We start from the raw sequence: 18981 nt of genomic DNA on the forward strand, positions 1-18981 counted from the left end.
GGTTAGCAAACAACACAGAAAACATGGAATAAAAATGCTACCATTGATGTGGAAGCTGAGCCAATCAATACCTATTATTGATCAATATGGAGCAGAAAACTGTAAAAGAGAAGGTTTATTTGCCAAACATTTTGAAGAATAAATGACCTCCAAAGCAGGAATGACCCTTAAGGTTTTAAATTGTTGTTATGTAAGGAGTTCTGTGGACCTTTGTTTCAGTCAGTGTGACAGGTCATAAAGCTGTGCAGCAGATCATAATCAAATAAAAGATTTGTGTAATTTGGCAGCTTCAGCTCCTCCACCTTCATGTATCCTCCTCGTATTCCTCACAGAAGATATCAATAAAAGCCCACGTCTTTAGTCTTCATGCATTGTAGAAAGAAACAATAATGTTGGAATTATTGTGGCCTCTAGTGGTCCTGGATTATTAAAAGACCATCATTGTTCTGTGGAAGCCCAGAACCTTCCCATGTCCAGCTGTGGTGTGTCAGCGCTGCATTCCAGATGTGACTGATAGTGTTCTTGTGTTCACCCCGTGACCTCTCTGTATCCTCAACACCGTAATATTTAACATAGAACAACTTTAATATAGAGCAACTTTAACTAATACAGAGAAATGAAATTGTCTAAGTGACCCCAAACTTTTGAACGGTAGTATAGTTTCCATTTAGCAAACTGAGACAGTTAAACCAGAATGTGTACACAAAATTAAAAAAAACAGCAGAGTAGAAGAACAATGATGCTGTGGCAGCAGCAGGTTGATTAATATTATTAAAACAGAACAAAACATGAACTAGTGTTTTAAAAAATCTGTCCTTGTATACATTTACATGTATTTTAACACATAGACGGGTTAGAGACGCTCCCAAACTGGGGCTAATTAATGATACACAACATCATGGTCAACAAAGAGCTCTTTGTCTTCTGTAAAACACTCTCTGCCCTTCTCTTTTCACTCTGTTTGTCCTGGGTTCATATCTCTTACTGCTGCTCTGATCATTATTTACATTATATTCTTTTTTTTTTCTTCTGACCAACCCAGTCACATGGAATAAAGGGAGGAGGGAAAAGGGGAGGGAGGAATCCCACAATCACTATATTGCATGAAGGAGATACAGATTGTCCTTCCTCTTTATTTCACACTCTGTTTATTCTGCTTTCACAGCGTTACTTCCTCATTCAGCTCCAGAAGAAACGCTGCTTCACTCATCCTGCTCAAAGAAAGTCACAGGTAGGTTAGTTTATATTTTATTTCTACATTAAATGCCACAAAGTGAGAAGCTGTTGTTGACATGTTAAAGTTAGATATATATTTGTGTGTGTGTGTTTTATGTAATGTGTGAATGTTGTAGAACAGAAGTTTTCTGAACATTCTGAGTTTAGATTTTAGTTTTTTCATGTCTGATGTACTTCTATTCCAGTATTTTTCATGTTGTAAAGCCGCTTTGAATAAAAGTGGGCGAGGCACAGATGCACTGCTCTGGTGGATATAGGGGCTCATCTGATTGATTTAGGATGGATTTATAGTGAGACACAGGAAGGCTGGCAGGCCGTGATGGGTGTATTTACTACGAGCCAGACTGACCAGCGTAATGTGTGGCACTGCTTTCTTCATACTGTTAAAACTAAGAACGCACCGTTGTTGATTCAGTGGACGATAAAACTAAAGAGCGTTGAAGCAGGACACCACCAGACCTCTCCCACTAAGCTAACCACCGATACAGTGAATTGCTTCCTGATTCTTACATGAATTGCTTCTGGTATATTTCCACTTTATACGATAGGATATACTTTATTGTCCCCGTAGGGAAATTTGTCCTGGACTTGTGCTGAAGTGCCTTAAAAAGAAAAAAGTAATACATATTCCATACATCATGCATCACATAGAATACAAAAGTTATCAAACATACAACACCATAGTGATTCTCAGGCGTCCCTGTTTAAAAGCATTACCAATTTTGGCAAGAAAGAGTTTTTAAATCTCTTCAAACCCCTATGTACCCTGTATCTCCTCCCAGAGGGAGGCAGATCATATTCTGGATAGAGCACATGTGAGGGGTCAGCCAGTATCTTCCCAGCCTGTCTCAGAACAGATTGCTCATACAGTGCATTGAGGGGCTGATGATTCTTCACCCCCATGATTTTCATCGTGCTGTTGATTTGTCTTTGTAATTTTGTTTTTGACTGTACAGTCAGGTTTCCATACCAGGCACTCATGCCATACCTTAGCAGACTCTCAATCACTGCCTGGTAGAACATGACATGAGCTTTCTGCTGACTCCATACAGCCTAAGTCTGCGCAAAAACTAGAGCCACTGTTGGAGCCGAGAGCACAGACTATCAACATAAGTGCTCCAGGTAAACTTGTTGTCCATGTGGAGCCCGAGGTATCTGTAGCTGGAAACCTGCTCAATCAGTGTTGTGTATAACCACAGGACTATGATCCCCGACTAACTTTGGGTCTAAGACCATTTCTTTAGTTTTATTGACATTTAAAATCAAATTATGACTGTCACACCAATGGGTAAACTGTTCGACTTCTGAAAATTAGTTTTAGGGGTTTTCATTCTTGTGCAAAAGGCCTAATATGGCAGTATCATCAGAAAACTTAAAAACAAAATTGTTGGAATTTCTGTTAGAGCAATCATTAGTATAGAGTGTGAACAGTATTGCTGAACTGACACACCCTTGCGGAACACCAGTACTGGCAAGTTTTGGCTTCGATAAGGTTTGATTCACTCTGACTTGCTGCTGCCGATTGGTTAAGAAGGAATGATACCATCTAATTAATAAAGGATTAACATTCATGTGTTTCAATTTAGATAAAAGCAGGTGTGGTTGAAGCGTATTAAAAGCAGAACTAAAATCAACAAATAAAATTCTGGCATATGCTTTAGGGTCCTCTAGGTGCTTGAGTGCAAAGTGAGTCAGGCTATTGATTGCATCATCAGTACCTCTTCTATGCCTGTACGCAAATTGAAATGGGTCGAGCAAAGGACTAACTTCTGCTTTTAGTAGAGTGACAATGACAGTTTCAAAACATTTCATTACTATTGACGTTAGTGCCACAGGTCTAAAGTCGTTGTTTTCTGTTGGGCATGATTTCTTGGCAATAGGCACAATAATAGATCTTTTCCAGATGGTAGGAACAGTATGTGAGTCTACTGAAAGCTGGAAGATGGGACACCAAGCTGTAGTTAACTCCTCTGCACACTCTTTTAAAAGTACTCCTGAGATGCCATCCGGTCCAGGGGATTTTTTTTGTGGACACTCCTCTGAAGGTGGATCTGACCCAGTGTGGATCTATTGTAATACTTCCTCCAGGGTCATCTGTCAGAGTTTCTAGCAGAGACACACATTGTTCTGAGATGCATGGTTTTTCAAACCTTAAGAAAAAGTTGTTAAATTCCTCAGCTTTATTCTGCTCATTATCAGTGATGAGCTTTTTCCTTGCTGGGTTCATATTTGCTATGGACTTCATGTTATCCCACAGTCTTTTGGAGTCCATTTCATTGAAATTGTTCTCCAGAATGCCACTTGATACTTCAACTTCAGGTCATTCTTCAGCTGGAGTCAATGATTGTTCATCAGATTCAAATACTGCATGGAAAATATGAGGTTGTGTTATAAAATGTGGTTGCAGATAAAGATTGTTCAGACAATAAAATCCAAACTTTGACCTTCATATCAGCACAACTCTCCTTAGTCATGACTATATCAGTCATAATAATTCAACATTGTTAAATCCTTTAGTTCTCAGGGACCATTTTTGTGGATTTAACTATTATATGCTACTCAGGGGGCTGCAGTGGTTCCGTGGTTGTCACTGTTGCCTTGCAGCTAGAAGAACCTGGGATCTTTCTGCATGGAGTTTCCATGTTCTCCCTGTGCATGCATGGGTTTTCTCCAGGTTCTCCAGCTTCCTCCCACAGTCCAAAAACATGCTGAGGTTAATTGGCAACCCTAAATTGTGTGTATGAATGTGAGTGTGATTATTTGTCTATATGTGTAGCCCTGTGATAGACTGTTACCTGTCCAGGTGTCAAGGCCTTCACCCTAACTCGGTTAGTTTCCAGTCTTTCTGCAACATATTCCATGCAGAAGGTGCAGAGTAAACAAAGCCTTTTTAAAAAAAAAAATCTAGTTCAGTCCAGGCATATGCAACAGAAAGCAACAAATGATCTTGTGAACAGAGAGAGTAAAGATCAGCACTTTTCTGTGCAGTTAGAGAACAAATGTAAGTCGGCAGTAGTCCAAGTTTTCCTCAGATATGAAAGTAAACCAATGACAGATCCTTCGTTGATCAAGTTGCTCAGCATAATCCACATCTCTCATATTTATTAAGGACTTCTGAAGATGGAAAAAGGAGAAGACCCAGCTCCACCCTACTCCAGCCAGCCTGCCAACAATGGACCAGGAATGTACCCTCAGCCGGGCTTCATCCCTGCAGGAGCTCCCCCTGCTGGATACCAGGCAGGTCTGTGATCTCTGCTTAAACATCTGTGACACGACATCACACACATGCTGTGTTTTTATGTTTTGTAGAGCCTATGCAGAAATACAAACTATGTTGTGGTGGAACAGGAGCATTGTTTTGCTTCAAAGTCGGTCAAATCTGGTGGAGAAGGGAGGAAAGGAGGATGGTAGCGGAGAAAGACTGTGAGAAATGGAATTACGTTGCTAAACAGCAGTATTTGGACAAACTAAGTGTAGTAAAAAACATACATCCATATGACCAGGAAGCCCAAGATTGGATTACAAACCCTGACATCTCCTTACAAACCCGACTGAATAGATGCACTTTGATGGAGGTTATAGAGGATATATAATCCCTATGAGCCAAAATGCAACAGTTTGCAGGATATAAACATGCAGCCCTAACCCTTTGCTTGAAAATTTACATGAAAATACCATATAAAATAAAGTTTATGTGACCTATTACAAATATTACAACATTTTTCCATTATCAGCACAACAGATAGTATATTTAATATTTAATTTAATATGTATATATTTAGCAATGATATACTGTATATGCAAAATTCAGGTTATAGCTGTCATAAATATTAAAATATATGTCTGTTATTAACACAAAAGTACATCAGTTTGATTGGGACAAACTGTAATTTTTACACAAAATAAATACAAAAATGTGACTTCTAAATATTATGCCGTGTTTCCATTATCAGCACAACAGTACGTACATTTAACTGTAAAAAAGTATAATTTTCAAGAAATAAATGCAAAAATTACAGTATTGAATGTTATAAACATATTAAGTAACTGTGCAAGAGTAGTAAAATTTAGTTTTCAAGAGAAAAAGACTAAAAAACACCTTTTTCTCCTGATTAACTTATTTATGGTGATTCTGTGTTATATGAACTGGATCAATCTGTTTTAGAGTTTACAGATTTTTACCGTCATGGATTGACAGTTTTTCACAGTAAAATTTATGTTTTTTTTACAGTATAGGAAAAAGATGTTGAAATACAACATCCCATCAAAGCCCACCTCAAATAAAGCACCTGCTACGATTCTTTTACTGTATTTTATGTGAGGTTTTATGCAGAGGCAGCTATGTTTTGGTAGGTGAGTTCTGGAAGTATTTATCCAGAACCGTCCTCCCCTGTTTCAGTGATTTCTGTGTTTTATCTGACAGGTCTTCCTTATACTACCCCCACCATGGTACCTGTTACAGGTGAGACAATCTGATCCAAGAGAATCCTTTCGGTCTTTACACCATTTTTTCAGGCCACATTCTGGCACGCTGGGCTGAAATACTCGATTCCCTTCCAAACCAATCCAAAAACTAATCTATTTATTTATTATTTAATCTTTATTAGATTACAACAGATACAATATACAGAGATAAACTGAAAACAGCTATCAGATGCTAGAATTGTAGTTTTTATGGGTCATTCCACAACTGGAGGACATTTGGGATTCAAAATGTTTGAAAAATAAACCTTCTCTTTTACAGTTTTCTGCTCCATATCCATCAATAATAGGTATTGATTGGCTCAGCTTCCACATCAATGGCAGCATTTTTATTCCATGTTTTCTGTGTTGTTTGCTAACCCTACTCTAATCACAGTAACAGGGTTGCTAATCCATGCTAATGTGATCTTTTTCTCAGCAGTAGAAGCTAGATATTTAGCTGCTGTTACTGCTGACCAAGAGGACAAACTGACTGATGGAAAACAGTCCAAAGAATTAGTCTGATCCTGATAATATGAGGTAGAGTGAGACATTCAATCAAGGCTGACAATGGGATGGAAAGATGAAAAATAGAAGAAAGGACATAGCTTTGCTCTACACATTCTTTAGGAACACTGTTTGATGATGTTAATTCCAGCGTTTCATGTGATTCACTGTTTTCTTTTTCTTCTACCAGCTACAAAGGTTCTGCTAACATGTTGTTGGACACGTTCCATACCTAATAATTATTTTTTTAAATATTCTGTTGATTAAAAAAATAATTCCCACAGTTACAAGAGACATCAATGAAAAAGTAATACCAAAAAAGCAGATTTAAATTTCATTTGAACTGTTTTATTAGAGATTCAGTTTGGTCATCAGGGGGGTGGGAAAAGAGAAAAAATGGCATTTTAGGGGGAAATTCAGACTTACTTGGTATTTTAAAAACTATTTTCAAAGATTTTTTCTCCTAGGTTCTTGTTTTTTTAAGATTTGGTCTCAGGACAAGAACATGTACACAACAACTGCATGTTTTAGTATTTTCTACATGGATGATTTGAACTTTGATGGGTGGGACGTAAAATGTCCTTCAAGTCTGGAATGAACCTTATAGTGTTTATGCTAATTTGCAACGTCTGTCTCCAGGAGAGCTTCTGTGAAATTAGGAAACGATAGGACAAAATGAAGAAAAACTGGTTTCATCCAGATAGTCTAAAACTAAACAAAACTTGCGTATAGTAGGAGACTGTTACACTAGTCAGCAAAGACATGTAGAAAAATGACAGTAGCATTAAACAGAAAAGACAAGAAGAACAGGTTTTGTGTCTGATAAACTCAGAGTTGTGTGATTAGGGATGAAAGACACTTAGAACTGAAGATGTCCAGTTTCCTCTGAAGTTCTCTTGAAGATACTACAACTATGCAGAGGAGTTTAGTCCAAAATGTATCACTGTAGCACGGCTAAGCTACCGTGTGTGTAAATAATTCATCATCACATGACAGATTTTGACCATTTTAGGCTGATTACACAGAGGATTCTCCTTCGTTTTAACACTAGATGGATGGATTGCACTAGATGGAGCAATCTGTGACTTGATTGCTCAGTAATTTGAATCACAACACAGGAAGCACATGGACAGGCTAATGGAAAAACAGCACGCATTGCCAAACACAGGACTTTCTCAGCTGTTGGATAAGGGAGTGCTTCAGTGCTTTATATGAACATGTCTGCATCATTTAAAATACTAACTTTGTCTCTAAATGAATCACGCTAGTCTCAGGAATTAACAGTGCTGCGGCGTCTTGGCCATGATATCCATGTTTTATAATACCATACAGTTTTAGCTATAGTATTACATTAGTTAGTTTATTTTTCAGAATTAATAACACTGTTGGGTCTCAGCCTTAATATATATTATAGTCAGGTGAAATGTAATTTCTAAATGATATGTAAATTACTTACATAATAGCACACCTTATCCTAATAGTTAGACTCGTTAGGTTACTCAATTTTTTACTGGAGGACACTTCATATCATAAATGTATTATATATGCACACACTACCGGCTAAAAATTTTAGAACGCCCAAGTTTTTTGTTTTTTATTGAAATTCAAGTAATTCAAATCCAATGAATAGCTTAAAATAGTACAAAGGAAAGTGGTGAACTGCCAGAGGTTAAGAAAAAGGTAAAGTTACCCAAAACTGAAAAATAACATACATTTCATAATTATACATAAAGGCCTTTTTCAGGGAACAAGCAATGGGTTAACAGCAGCTTTTCTGCAGAAATGGAGGTTGATCAGCTTTTCTAGATTCCTTCCAACCCCCTCTGTCTGCATAAAGTAGTGATGGAACACACTGTGGAACCCTCCAGAGCATTATTAGAACAGGAAGTACTGCAGAAAGTAGTGAGTTGCTGTAAAAATGGAGAGGAAAAGGCAATTAACAATAGAAGAGAGACAGCCCATCATCACACTTACAATGTAGGTCTTTCCTACAGAGAAACTGTGAAGAAAGTCCAGGTGTCAGTGAATCCAGTTTACTTCTCCATCAAAAGGCTCAGAAACTGAAGGAAACTCTGACAAGAAGAGATCTGGAAGATCCAAAGCTACAACAGAACCAGAAGACCAGTTTGTGAGAGTCAACAGCTTGGTGATAGGAGCTCACAGGAGAACAGCTTCAATCATCTTCATAGTGGTCATAGGAAGAAGTCTCAGTTTAACTGTGGAGAGAAGACTTGGAGCTGCAGGTTTGACAGGTGGAGCTGCAGCAGAAAGCTGTTGGTAAGACGTCAGAATGAGAAAAAGAGGCTTCCTGGACCATGAAACACCACCCATGGACTACTGAAGACTGGAAGAAGGTGTTATGTACTGATGGATCAACATTTGAAATCTTTGGTTCATCAGCAGGATTTTTGTAGCCGTCCAGTAGGAGAAAGGACGGTTCCTCAGGGTGGAACATCAACTGTCAAACATGGAGGAGGAAGTGTGATGGTCTGGGGATGTTCTGCTGGATCCAGGGTCGGTCCTTGTACAGAGTGAGAGGAACCCTGAACTTGAACAGCTACCACAGCATTCTGCAGCTCCATGCAGAACCCTCTGGTATGTTCTAGTTGGTCAGAGGTTCATCCTACAGCAGATAATGAGCCAGAACATCAGTCCAAGCTCTGCTGAACTACCTGAGGAACAAAGAACCAGATGGTTGAGAACATGGAGTGGCAGCACAGTCTCCAGACTTAAACCCCATGGAGCTGGTTTGGATGAACTGGACAGAAGAGTGAAAGCAAAGAACCAACAAGAACCACACATTTATGGGAACTTCTGCTGCAGAGCTGGAAGAACTTTCTGAAGAATATTTGTTTTTCATTGTGGAAAGAATGAGTGTGTTCAGCTGTTAGATCTACCAAAGGAGGTACTTTGATGAGTCAAAAGTTTAGAAGACATTTTGGTTTCTAAATAGATTTTTTTTTTAACTTCATTTGCTTATTTGTTCTATGCTTTCATGTCAGAGTACAATCAGACATTAACAATGCAGAATTTACAATTAAAAAATGGAAAAATTGGAGTATTCTAAAAGTTTTGACTGGTAGTGTATATATACAGGGGGTCCTCGGTTTACGACGTCCTCGACCTAGGGCATTTCATTGTTACTCTGGAACTGGTTATGTGGAACTAGTTGATGAGCGGAGTGGATGAATATGTCATCACGCAGCGCTATAAGACGGCTTTGTTTACATTCTCTGGTTGTACACCAGCTTGGATTGTGCTACATTTGCTAACTTTTTGCCCTTCATTATGGCTCCCAAGCATGACCAAGTAGGTCAAGTTGTAAAAACAGGGCAACATATTCTGCTTTCTTCTTGTAAAATGGCTCACACATGCATGAAAGTCGTTGGTATTCATGACTTTTCTGAACTGATCGATATCGTGACGCACGTAACAGCTTTGTCTACATTTTCGCCGGAGTTCCGACTTACGGCGAAACTCTGACTTAAGTCGGGGATATGTATATATAAATCTATCTATCTATCTATCTATCTATCTATCTATCTATCTATCTATCTATCTATCTATCTATCTATCTATCTATCTATCTATCTATCTATCTATCTATCTATCTATCTATCTATCTATCTATATGTGAAGAATTGCCATGAAGAACTGCCATGACCAAACTGTTTCACCTTATTATGCTGCATTTGTTTCAATTGATTTCCATTATTTGTCTAATTCACCATTAGTTGCATTGTAAAAGGCACTACACAAAGAAAGTTATCATTACTGTTAGCAATTATTAAATACAGAAGGGATAAATGGGTTTTCAAAAGGGGCATTGCAGCCATTTTAAGCAAACATACAGCATGGACGTATAGTTTTTATTTTTTGTGTTGTGTGTGTCTCAGTCCAAACAGGTCATGTGATCGTAACTCCAGCACTCCAGGACATCCCAGGACAAACCGTGTGTCCCCACTGCCAGCAGTCAGTAACCACCACCACAGAGCTCAAACCGGGTCTGTTGACCTGGGTTGCCTGTGGCGTCCTCTCCATCTTTGGGTAAATGCAGCCAATAGTTGCACCAGTTCCAGTCTATTATTGCTTCAGGTAAGAAGCTAGAAGGTTCTAACTGCTCTGGTGTCCACCTACAGGTGCATTTTTTGCTGTATCCCGTTCTGCATTAATTCCTGTAAAGATGTGGAGCACAGCTGTCCATCCTGCCACAAAGTTATCTACAATCACAAGCGAATGTGAAACCATCTCCTGAAAAGTCGACTGAGAGTCAGTCCTTTTCTGCAGCTTATTAATAGTCTTACTTACACAACAACATTCCTGGGATGTTGATCAAAATGGTACAAAACTGAACTCCTGACTGGTCGTTGTGTGACTCTTTCCTGCTGAGTATGAATGAGAAAACCATGGGCAGTTATTTTTAGTAATCAGTGGAACCTTTGTAATTGAAGAAAGAATACAAACCATCACACATGAAAATAAAATGAAATGCCTGCTGTAGTTGTAAGTTCTTTGGTTGCTGAACGTCTCACATCGTCTGCTGTGCATCTTTATGCTTCCTCTCTGCTCCAGTGTCTCACATTGTTCCTGTCTTTTCTTGTTGCACTTGTTTTTCTTTTTTATGATTGCCGATGGATTTTACAGTTTTTGTTTTCTTTTAAAATGAAATTGTTGAATGTAATCTGTTAGAACATAATAAAGTGAGTCTGTGAGCTGAGTCCTGGTGCTGTCGGCGTCTTGTTTGGTGATGATTGATTGATAAACCATAATGTTATTACAAAAACAAAAGCCCCAACAGGGTGTATCTGCAGGCACAACCTGTCCCACTGGATTAAAGAGGAATTCCTTTGAATCATATGATTTGCACTGAAAAAGAAAGTAAAAACAGGCCAACAGCATAAAAACAAGAGTCGTATGTTTCAGCGTCTTTGTTGGAGTGGAACACTGACAGCAGGTAAGGACTTATTTTAGTGTTGGATTCTTACTCTTATGATGCTTTATTCTAATCTCAAAGACTTCAATGTTCTGCAGATCTAGTGTTGTCAGATGAAATCTGAGTGATCTGAGAGTCCTTTATTCCAGATTGCTGTGCTCAACATAAACTAAACCCCAGTCAGAGATATCAGGTGTCATAAAGGTGCTTTTCAGATTTCTTTGTCAGTTCAGGATTTCTGCTTCAAAATCTGTGAGCATTCATGTAAAAGCCCTGAAAAGGAGAGTAATGAGTAAAGAATGTACGGACACAAACTTCCCTGGCCATGTGTGTAATGACTGAGAGGAGCAGCGGAGTGGACCGGAAGCTTGCTCACAAATTGAATCTCCCCCTGCTGGAGCCCTCTGGTAACTGCTGTTACAGTAGTATCTAGGACATAAATTATAACTGAATGACAATTACTGTACTAAGACCGTTGCAACTGACAATAAACATTCATTAAATCAGAATGAACTCTGAATATAAACTGGATGCCTTCAATTATCACGATTCAATAATCAGAATCTGAAAAATAATGCAGCTGGTATTACAGATATTCCAATCCATCACATCGACAGAGAGGCCTGCGTTTAACCTGCCACATGTCTCTTCTTCTGTACAAACCAAAAATGAATGATTTTCAGTCAGTTTGATTGTGGTTCTTGCAGTTAGGATTTTTGCTGTTATGTGCAGAAGAGGTTAAGAAATAAATTGGTCTCTTCCTGCTGCACAGAAGTTTCCGTCTGTCTTCAGCCAGTTTACCAGATTGATTTAACTAGCAGTGTTGTCATAGCAACAGTTAATCCTCATATCTATTTTAAATATAAATCAAACCTGTGAATATTTGTGTTTAGCTCATGAGCTTTCTTGTGAATATTTAACAAAACCTTTGAACATTTCTATGTGTTGTAATATTGTGCAGCGATGGGGGGAATACTGTGGTCTCGCCCTGCCGACACCTTTCCTGAGGGTAAAATGTTTAAAACATGACAGAACAGAGCTTAAACTAGAAGTTAATTCTTGGAAAATGATGGCACATTCTCAGTTGATGCTGGTGAAACTATTTCTCATATTTCATGTAGTTTGTTTCATTAATTCATGTGTGATCTGCTGTCACCTTTTGATGAAGATTGGAGGAAAATACCTATGAGGTGAGTGTGTTGGACTTTTTCTTGTTATGTCATGACAAATCTTATGTTAGATCTTTTTATTCTTTTCCTTTTCAGGCAAAATGTCTACATGGTTTTAGAATAGAGCTTTTTTTCTTAACCTCCTGATGTTAGCTCAATGTAAACTGCAGCTGCTGTTAGTTTCATTTTCAGTTGTTGTCTCACTAACATTGTGGCGATGCTCACTGCTGTCTGTAACCACTAAACATCTCCTTCACTGTCTGTAACAATTTATGTGGCTTTACAGTTTTTCTGAACTGATAAGACACTGCTCCTGAAATATAGCACACATTTCCCAACACACTGTACACTATTTTTTTATTTGAACACAATCCACAAAGCACTGCACACTTGTGTCAAAAGCGCACTTTATTGTCAAAATCTGAACTTGTTTTCAAAATTAAGACACACAAAGCAAAACCTGGACACTGCACTGCTAAATACAAAACACTCTTCTCTCACTGTGTTTTCACATGAAGTGTAAAAAAATATACAGTCCTCAAAAATGAAAACTTAAACACAAATGCATCCTATAAATAAATCAGACGGGGCCATTGCAGTGCTTGACTGTACATTTTAAAATAAAAATAATGTTAGACAAAAAATACTGCACTGTATTGTACACACACTGTAATAGTGCGGCCCACAGCTTACTGTAAGCAATATATATATTTTTTTCTACTTTTAATGAGGACAAAAAGTTTCTGATATGCTGACAGAGGGCAATATGTTTGACCTACTGACAACATGCAGGTAAGTGTTGCAGTTGCGGGACTCTACCAGTTGGTGGCGGTAATGCAGCAATAGGCTGTTTGCTAACCGTCAAAAAAAAAAAAAAAACTCAAAAGAAGACTAATGGAAGTGGAGTTCATGGCTGCAGCCAGTAAAGTTAAAGGCAAGTTGTGTGAGGAACACAGGACATTTCCACAGTCATGGGATGAAGAATTTGCTTTTGTGGAGGTAAATAACAAGCCAGTGTGTCTTCTTTGCCAGAAACAGTCCTTTCCAAAACGAACGAATCTCCAGCGCCACCACGACAGCTGTCTGTCACAAAGACTTCAAAGCTGACTTTCCACCAGGCAGTAATATAAGAAAAGACAGAATATGCAGTCTTTTTGGAAATCTTCGTGGTCAACAAAGTGTTTTGAGATTCAGCTGTAAAGAAAGTGACAGAATCACGGAGGCATCATTCAAAGTAGCGTAGAATGTAGCAAGGAGTCTGCGGCCTTTCACTGAGGGAGAGCTGATAGAAAACAAAGTGTTTTCTGGACTGCAGTGAATCCCTTTTTACCAAGTTTAAAAACAAAGCTGAGATCACCCGATATGTTGTTTTACTAACTATTATATGTCTTTTACCACTTGAGGAGCTGCTGCTGTTCACTGAGGACAAAATGGTGTAATAGCTGCTGACTTGTGAAAAAATAGATTTTCTTTATAATTCCTAATTCAATCATTCAAGTGTATTTGTGTAGAAAGCAACTTAGAATTAAGATGTATTATAAAGACAGTAAAAGCATTTCCTAGTATAAACTAGCTGTACCACACCTGTTTATATACTTTATATTATATCACTTATTGACAAATTATATTATTTTATTGTTATATTTGATCATTTTCAATACATGGTTTAACATATAATACTAATAATATAATATTTGCCAATTTAAAGGTTATTTATTTGTTGCTGCTCACAGTAAATTAATACCTTAAATGTAATTTTACATCCACTATCTTCACACTGTGTGCTACACTTATTTACACATCCCATTTGAAGGCTCTACCAGGAGTACCTGTATGTTCAGTGTCATATTTCACAGGACTATATTTGATTTCATTGGCTGTGCAGGATTTTAAACATTTGCTGTTGTTGTGGAAGTTCATCGAGGTCCAGAGAGGATGAGGAGGCAGACACACAGAGAGACACACTGGAGACTCAGATGATTGAGGTTGTGAGTAAAGTTTACTGATATCAGGAGAAGTGACACTGACAGAGCAGCAGTACATGCAAGCATCAGTTCTGAGGATTCTCTCTGATCTCTGGGTTTATATTGTAATTGGGAGAAGGTCAGATTTAGATTACAGACCAACATGGAAACAACTAGTCTGCTTAGTCACATCAGAACAGAGAATATCTAACCTCGACCAGAGCAGAAAGTTCTGGCATATTTTCCTCCTACAGCGTCTGTCTGCCTGATGTCAGCTAACAGCTGCAAGGAAACACCTTAGAAAGGGGAAAAAGTCATTTTTCCTTCATACCAATGAGTGTTTCTTTATATAATAATCGTGTTTATTTTGTACACCAATGAAACTATGATCTTTTTTTGTTCTTGCTTCCAAACTTTTACTTATTTGAAGAAATGATTCATGATCATTTTTATAGTTTCCACCAAACATTAAACTAAAAACTGAGTCCATTCAACTTCTCTCCGTCTTTGGAAGAGGAGTATATATTTTATATTCAGTATTCATACGTGATTAAGTATTTCATATTAAAACATATTCTATATGCTCTGTTTCATAATGTTTTTTGCATGCAGCTAGCATCTGGTTGAGAAAATAGTCGTTAGCTTTTTGTTAATTTGTGCTCAAAGATGGGACTTTTCATAACAACTTTAATTTATTTTCATATATCAACTCAGCCATGATCAGAGACTAGTTGATCTACTTTTCCAATATTGCAGATTCTGGACCACTAACACGATGAGAAGTAACTGTGAAAATTTCAGGCTTTTATCTTTAATAGTTTCTGATTTATTGTGGTTCAAACAGCCTCAAATGTCAATGTGCAAAGAACAAAAAACCTGCTGAAAGTGGGTCAATAGGCGATTTACAGAAGAAATTATCTCAGAAATTGTTTGTCAAATCAGTTTAAAATTTGCCAGATATGTTTATAAATACCCATATTTTATGCCTGAAACATTTCAGGAGAAGAAAATGCTGTGAAACATGTGATTTATGGAGATGAAATGACTCTAAAATTAAAATATTTATAGCTTCCTGTGCCCCCATTAACTTTTAAATTCATATTTCTGTAATTAATCTTGAAAATCATTAGCTGGACGTTATGAGGCCTCCAGTGCAGGACTGTGTCACTGCAAATCATGTTACGTCGGTAGCATGATGTGACGTCATCACGTGATCTGGTCAACAACTCAGCTGTTGGAGGGCGCCTTCACGTACAGTCGGAAATTATGCAACTATAAGTAATAAACAAAGAACAATCACATTGATTGTGAGGCATTTAGTTGTTTATCAGCTCCCAAGCGAGGAGGTGAATATTTAACAGTCATTTAGCGTAAAAAGCATGTGATTTAGTCATAAATTTAGCCAACTGCATGGGTAAAATTAATCAAATTTGACGGAATTGTGATTAAATTTGTTTAAAAACTACTGAGATAAAGAATATATTTCTGGAGTGCTCATATTTAGGTCATTCCAGAACTGGAGGACATTTGGGCTTCAAAGTTTTTGAAAAATAAACCTTCTCTTTTATAGTTTTCTGCTCCATATTCATCAATAATAGGTATTGATTGGCTCAGCTTCCACATCAATGGTAGCATTTTTATTCCATGTTTTCTGTGTTGTTTGCTAACCCTACTCTAATCACAGTAACAGGGTTGCTAATCCATGCTAATGTGATCTTTTTCTCAGCAGTAGAAGCTAGATATTTAGCTGCTGTTACTGCTGACCAAGAGGACAAACTGACTGATGGAAAACAGTCCAAAGAATTAGTCTGATCCTGATAATATGAGGTAGAGTGAGACATTCAATCAAGGCTGACAATGGGATGAAAATATGAAAAATAGAAGAGAGGACATAGCTTTGCTCTACACATTCTGTAGGAAAACTGTTGGATGATGGAAACGACAAAAATAAGACATAAATGACAGAAACGAGAGGAAATGACAAAAACAAGATATCAAAAAGAAAAACGTCATTAACAGGTTATGCTAACACGTTGTGTGACACGATCCATGTATAATAATTATTATTTAAAATATTCTGTTGATTACAAAAATATTCCCACAATTACAAGAAACATCAATGAAAATATAAAACCTAAAAAAGGAGATTTAAATTGTATTTGAACTGTTTTATTAGAGATTCAATTTGGTCATCAGGGGGGTGGGACAAGAGAAAAATGACATTTTAGGGGGAATTCCAGATTTATTTGATATTTTTAAATATTTACAAACATTCTTTTCCCCTCGTTTTTTTATTTAGATTTGGTCTCAGGACAAGAACATTTAGACAACTACTGCGTGTTTTAGTATTTTCTACATGGTTTATTTGAAATTTGATGTAAAATGTCCTCCGGTTCTGGAATGAGCCTTTAACTGTGTGGTGATGGTTGGTGGTGGGACGTCGGAGCTTTGGACGAGCATTTGAACGCAGCACGGGACAAGCGAAGAAAAAATAGGAAGAAATCCACGTCGCCCGTGTTGCATCGTAATAGTACATCCGCGCAGCGTTCCTCAATGTGTCCGCCTGTCTGAGGGAGATCTCTTCATTCCGGGGAAAGCGGCGGGCTGAGGCGAGAAAAAAACACTCCCGCATCGGTCCTGCTTGCTGCTGAACGCGAGAAAATGGAGCTGGAGGACGGAGTGGTGTACCAGGACGACCCGGGCACGTCGGCGATGATGTCGGAGCGGGTGTCGGGCCTGGCCAACTCCATCTACCGGGAGTTCGAGCGGCTCATCGGCAAATACGACGAGGACGTGGTGAAGGAGCTGATGCCGCTGGTGGTGGCCGTGCTGGAGAACCTGGACTCGGTGTTCGCCGAGAACCAGGAGCACGAAGTGGAGCTGGAGCTGCTGAAGGAGGACAACGAGCAGCTCATCACCCAGTACGAGCGGGAGAAGGCGCTGAGGAAGCACGCAGAGGAGGTGAGTGTGGTGGGAGAGGAGAGCATCCTTCTACCGGAGGGAGGGAGGGATGGATGGATGGAGGATGGAAGGATGAAGGATGGAGGCATGATGGATGGAGGGATTCTGCCTCAGGTGTCTCCCAGCATCACCTTTGCACGTGGCCTGGCAGCATCCGTGGAGCTCAGTGGGATGTAAACAAGGCAGAGTCTCTGCTCTTTGTGTGCTTCCACGGAGTGATAGAAAGTCCTGCATCCATAAAAACCCAGAGCAGACCTGGGTTCTGTCTCCTATTGCATCAGATAGTGAAGAGACCCAGCAGCTGAAGTGACTCAGCGTTTTGTAACATGAATAAACATAATAAAGAAGATGGAGATCGCAAATGACAGCAGAGAGCAAAGAAAGTGAGTCATCCAAGCTATTGATCATGATGATCGGATCAATAAGCTGTTTATACGGACACCCTGCACTACCAGCAGCTTATAATTAATCCATACATCCATGTGCATAACAGCATTATCGTAATATTAAATAAAATCATGCACAACACTAAAATAATCCCTTCCTGCAAATTAAAGTCAAATCATTCGTACTTAGAGTATTACAAGTAAAAATACTCTTTCTGCAGAAGATTTATGTCAAATTATGGAAACAAAACTGCAAATATTAGAGAGAAAATCTGCTAAAAACATGCAGACATCTGAAATGTGCATGACGGACCCTTGTGAATTTTTTTTTTTGGAAGCCAAAATGCTTGGTCACAAACTGAGGTTTAATGCCAGGATCCAGTTGTAATTTTATTTATGCACATTTGGGGATTTAGTAAGGGACAAAAAATGTGACTAACTGATTTAACAGAGGCTTTAAAAGTCTTTCCTTAAAGCTGCAAAACTCTGCACCCTCTAATGGACTCTCATGGCTGCTAAAAGTCTTCCAAAGTCCACAACTTCATGTTAGAATACAGTCTTTCTGTTGCTTTTTTAAAAATGTTATTTGCATTGTTACAGAAACAAGGGGAATAGTGCAAACATTTAGGAAAAATCTGAAAAATAATTTTAAAAAATAAACCAAAAATACACATAAATCCTGGTTCATATTGTCCAAATTACTCTGGATGTGAAAATAACAATATTCCATATATGCAATGTAAATACTGATAGAAAAATATTCATATTGCACAGAATTTATCTATATTTCTTCCTGAGCCACACAAAATGGAAAGGTAGTTATCCAAATCCAAATTTTCTAGCTAAGTTTTAGTTTAAGCTTGAGATAAATGTTCACTTTCAGTATGTTTTTTTTTTTTTTTTTTGCACATTGACATTTTGAAGTTATTTTTTGGCCTTTTAGTGTCTCTTTTAGACAGGTTAAAGAGAGGCAGACAGGAAAGTAGTGGGAAGAATGGAGGAACCTACAGTAAAGGACCATGAGCTGGAATCAAACCCTGTGTGCTGCATCGGGGACTAGACTACCTGTTTATGGGTCACCTGCTCAGCCAGCTGAATTATCTGGGTGCCCTCACTGACATATGTGACCGAAAATATCTCATTTACTATTAAAATTAAAAGCCTGAAATTTTCACAGTTCTTTCTCATCATGTCATTGATTCAGAATCTACAATATTAGAAAAGTAGGTCAAGTCGTCTTTGAAAGAGTCTGGAAACAACAATTAATAAAGCTTTAGGATCTGGACCTTAGTGGGCAATTAAAGTGATAAAACAGAGAAAATAGAGGAACAGCAGGAGACACATATTGACCATTTAAGTCACAT

General features: G+C 38.2%; 2 protein-coding genes across 16 annotated transcripts in view; both read left to right on the top strand.

The window, feature by feature from the left end:
• The first annotated feature begins 1074 nt into the window (after nt 1-1074).
• LOC111586060 (LITAF domain-containing protein-like) lies at nt 1075-10921 on the top strand. 2 transcript variants are annotated; one of them, XM_023295748.3, is made up of 5 exons: nt 1075-1231; nt 4346-4477; nt 5660-5698; nt 10101-10251; nt 10344-10921. In XM_023295748.3, the coding sequence occupies exons 2-5, from the start codon at nt 4357-4359 to the stop codon at nt 10444-10446; spliced, it is 414 nt and encodes a 137-aa protein (XP_023151516.3). In that variant the 5' UTR covers nt 1075-1231; nt 4346-4356; the 3' UTR covers nt 10447-10921. The 2 variants fall into 2 exon arrangements, with proteins under 2 accessions (XP_023151516.3, XP_035797657.2); XM_035941764.2 differs by lacking the exon at nt 5660-5698 and having other exon boundaries at nt 1076-1231.
• A 2264-nt stretch (nt 10922-13185) lies between these two features.
• The window catches only part of spag9a (sperm associated antigen 9a), a 56159-nt gene continuing 50363 nt past the window's right edge, over nt 13186-18981 (top strand). For 5 of the 14 annotated variants that reach the window (XR_008599710.1, XR_008599713.1, XR_008599711.1 and 2 more), the window contains exon 1: nt 16714-17231. Coding sequence is in view for 10 of the 14 variants with exons in the window: in XM_055005096.1 (XP_054861071.1) it covers nt 16932-17231 (300 nt within the window). In the remaining 4 variants the exon portion in view is untranslated. Of the gene's footprint in view, nt 13306-16713; nt 17232-18981 lie in introns of those variants that run through there. The other 9 variants (XM_055005093.1, XM_055005091.1, XM_023295742.3 and 6 more) reach the window with 7 other exon arrangements.

Source organism: Amphiprion ocellaris, chromosome 19 (assembly GCF_022539595.1).
Source record: "Amphiprion ocellaris isolate individual 3 ecotype Okinawa chromosome 19, ASM2253959v1, whole genome shotgun sequence".
NCBI classification, from domain to species: domain Eukaryota; kingdom Metazoa; phylum Chordata; class Actinopteri; family Pomacentridae; genus Amphiprion; species Amphiprion ocellaris.

Coding starts and splice junctions, on each gene's coding strand:
- LOC111586060 (XM_023295748.3), top strand. CDS start 4,357: ATGGAAAAAGGAGAAGACCCAGCTCCACCCTACTCCAGCCAGCCTGCC. Junction 5,699..10,100: donor CACCATGGTACCTGTTACAG/GTGAGACAATCT, acceptor TGTGTGTCTCAG/TCCAAACAGGTCATGTGATC. Junction 10,252..10,343: donor GGCGTCCTCTCCATCTTTGG/GTAAATGCAGCC, acceptor GTCCACCTACAG/GTGCATTTTTTGCTGTATCC.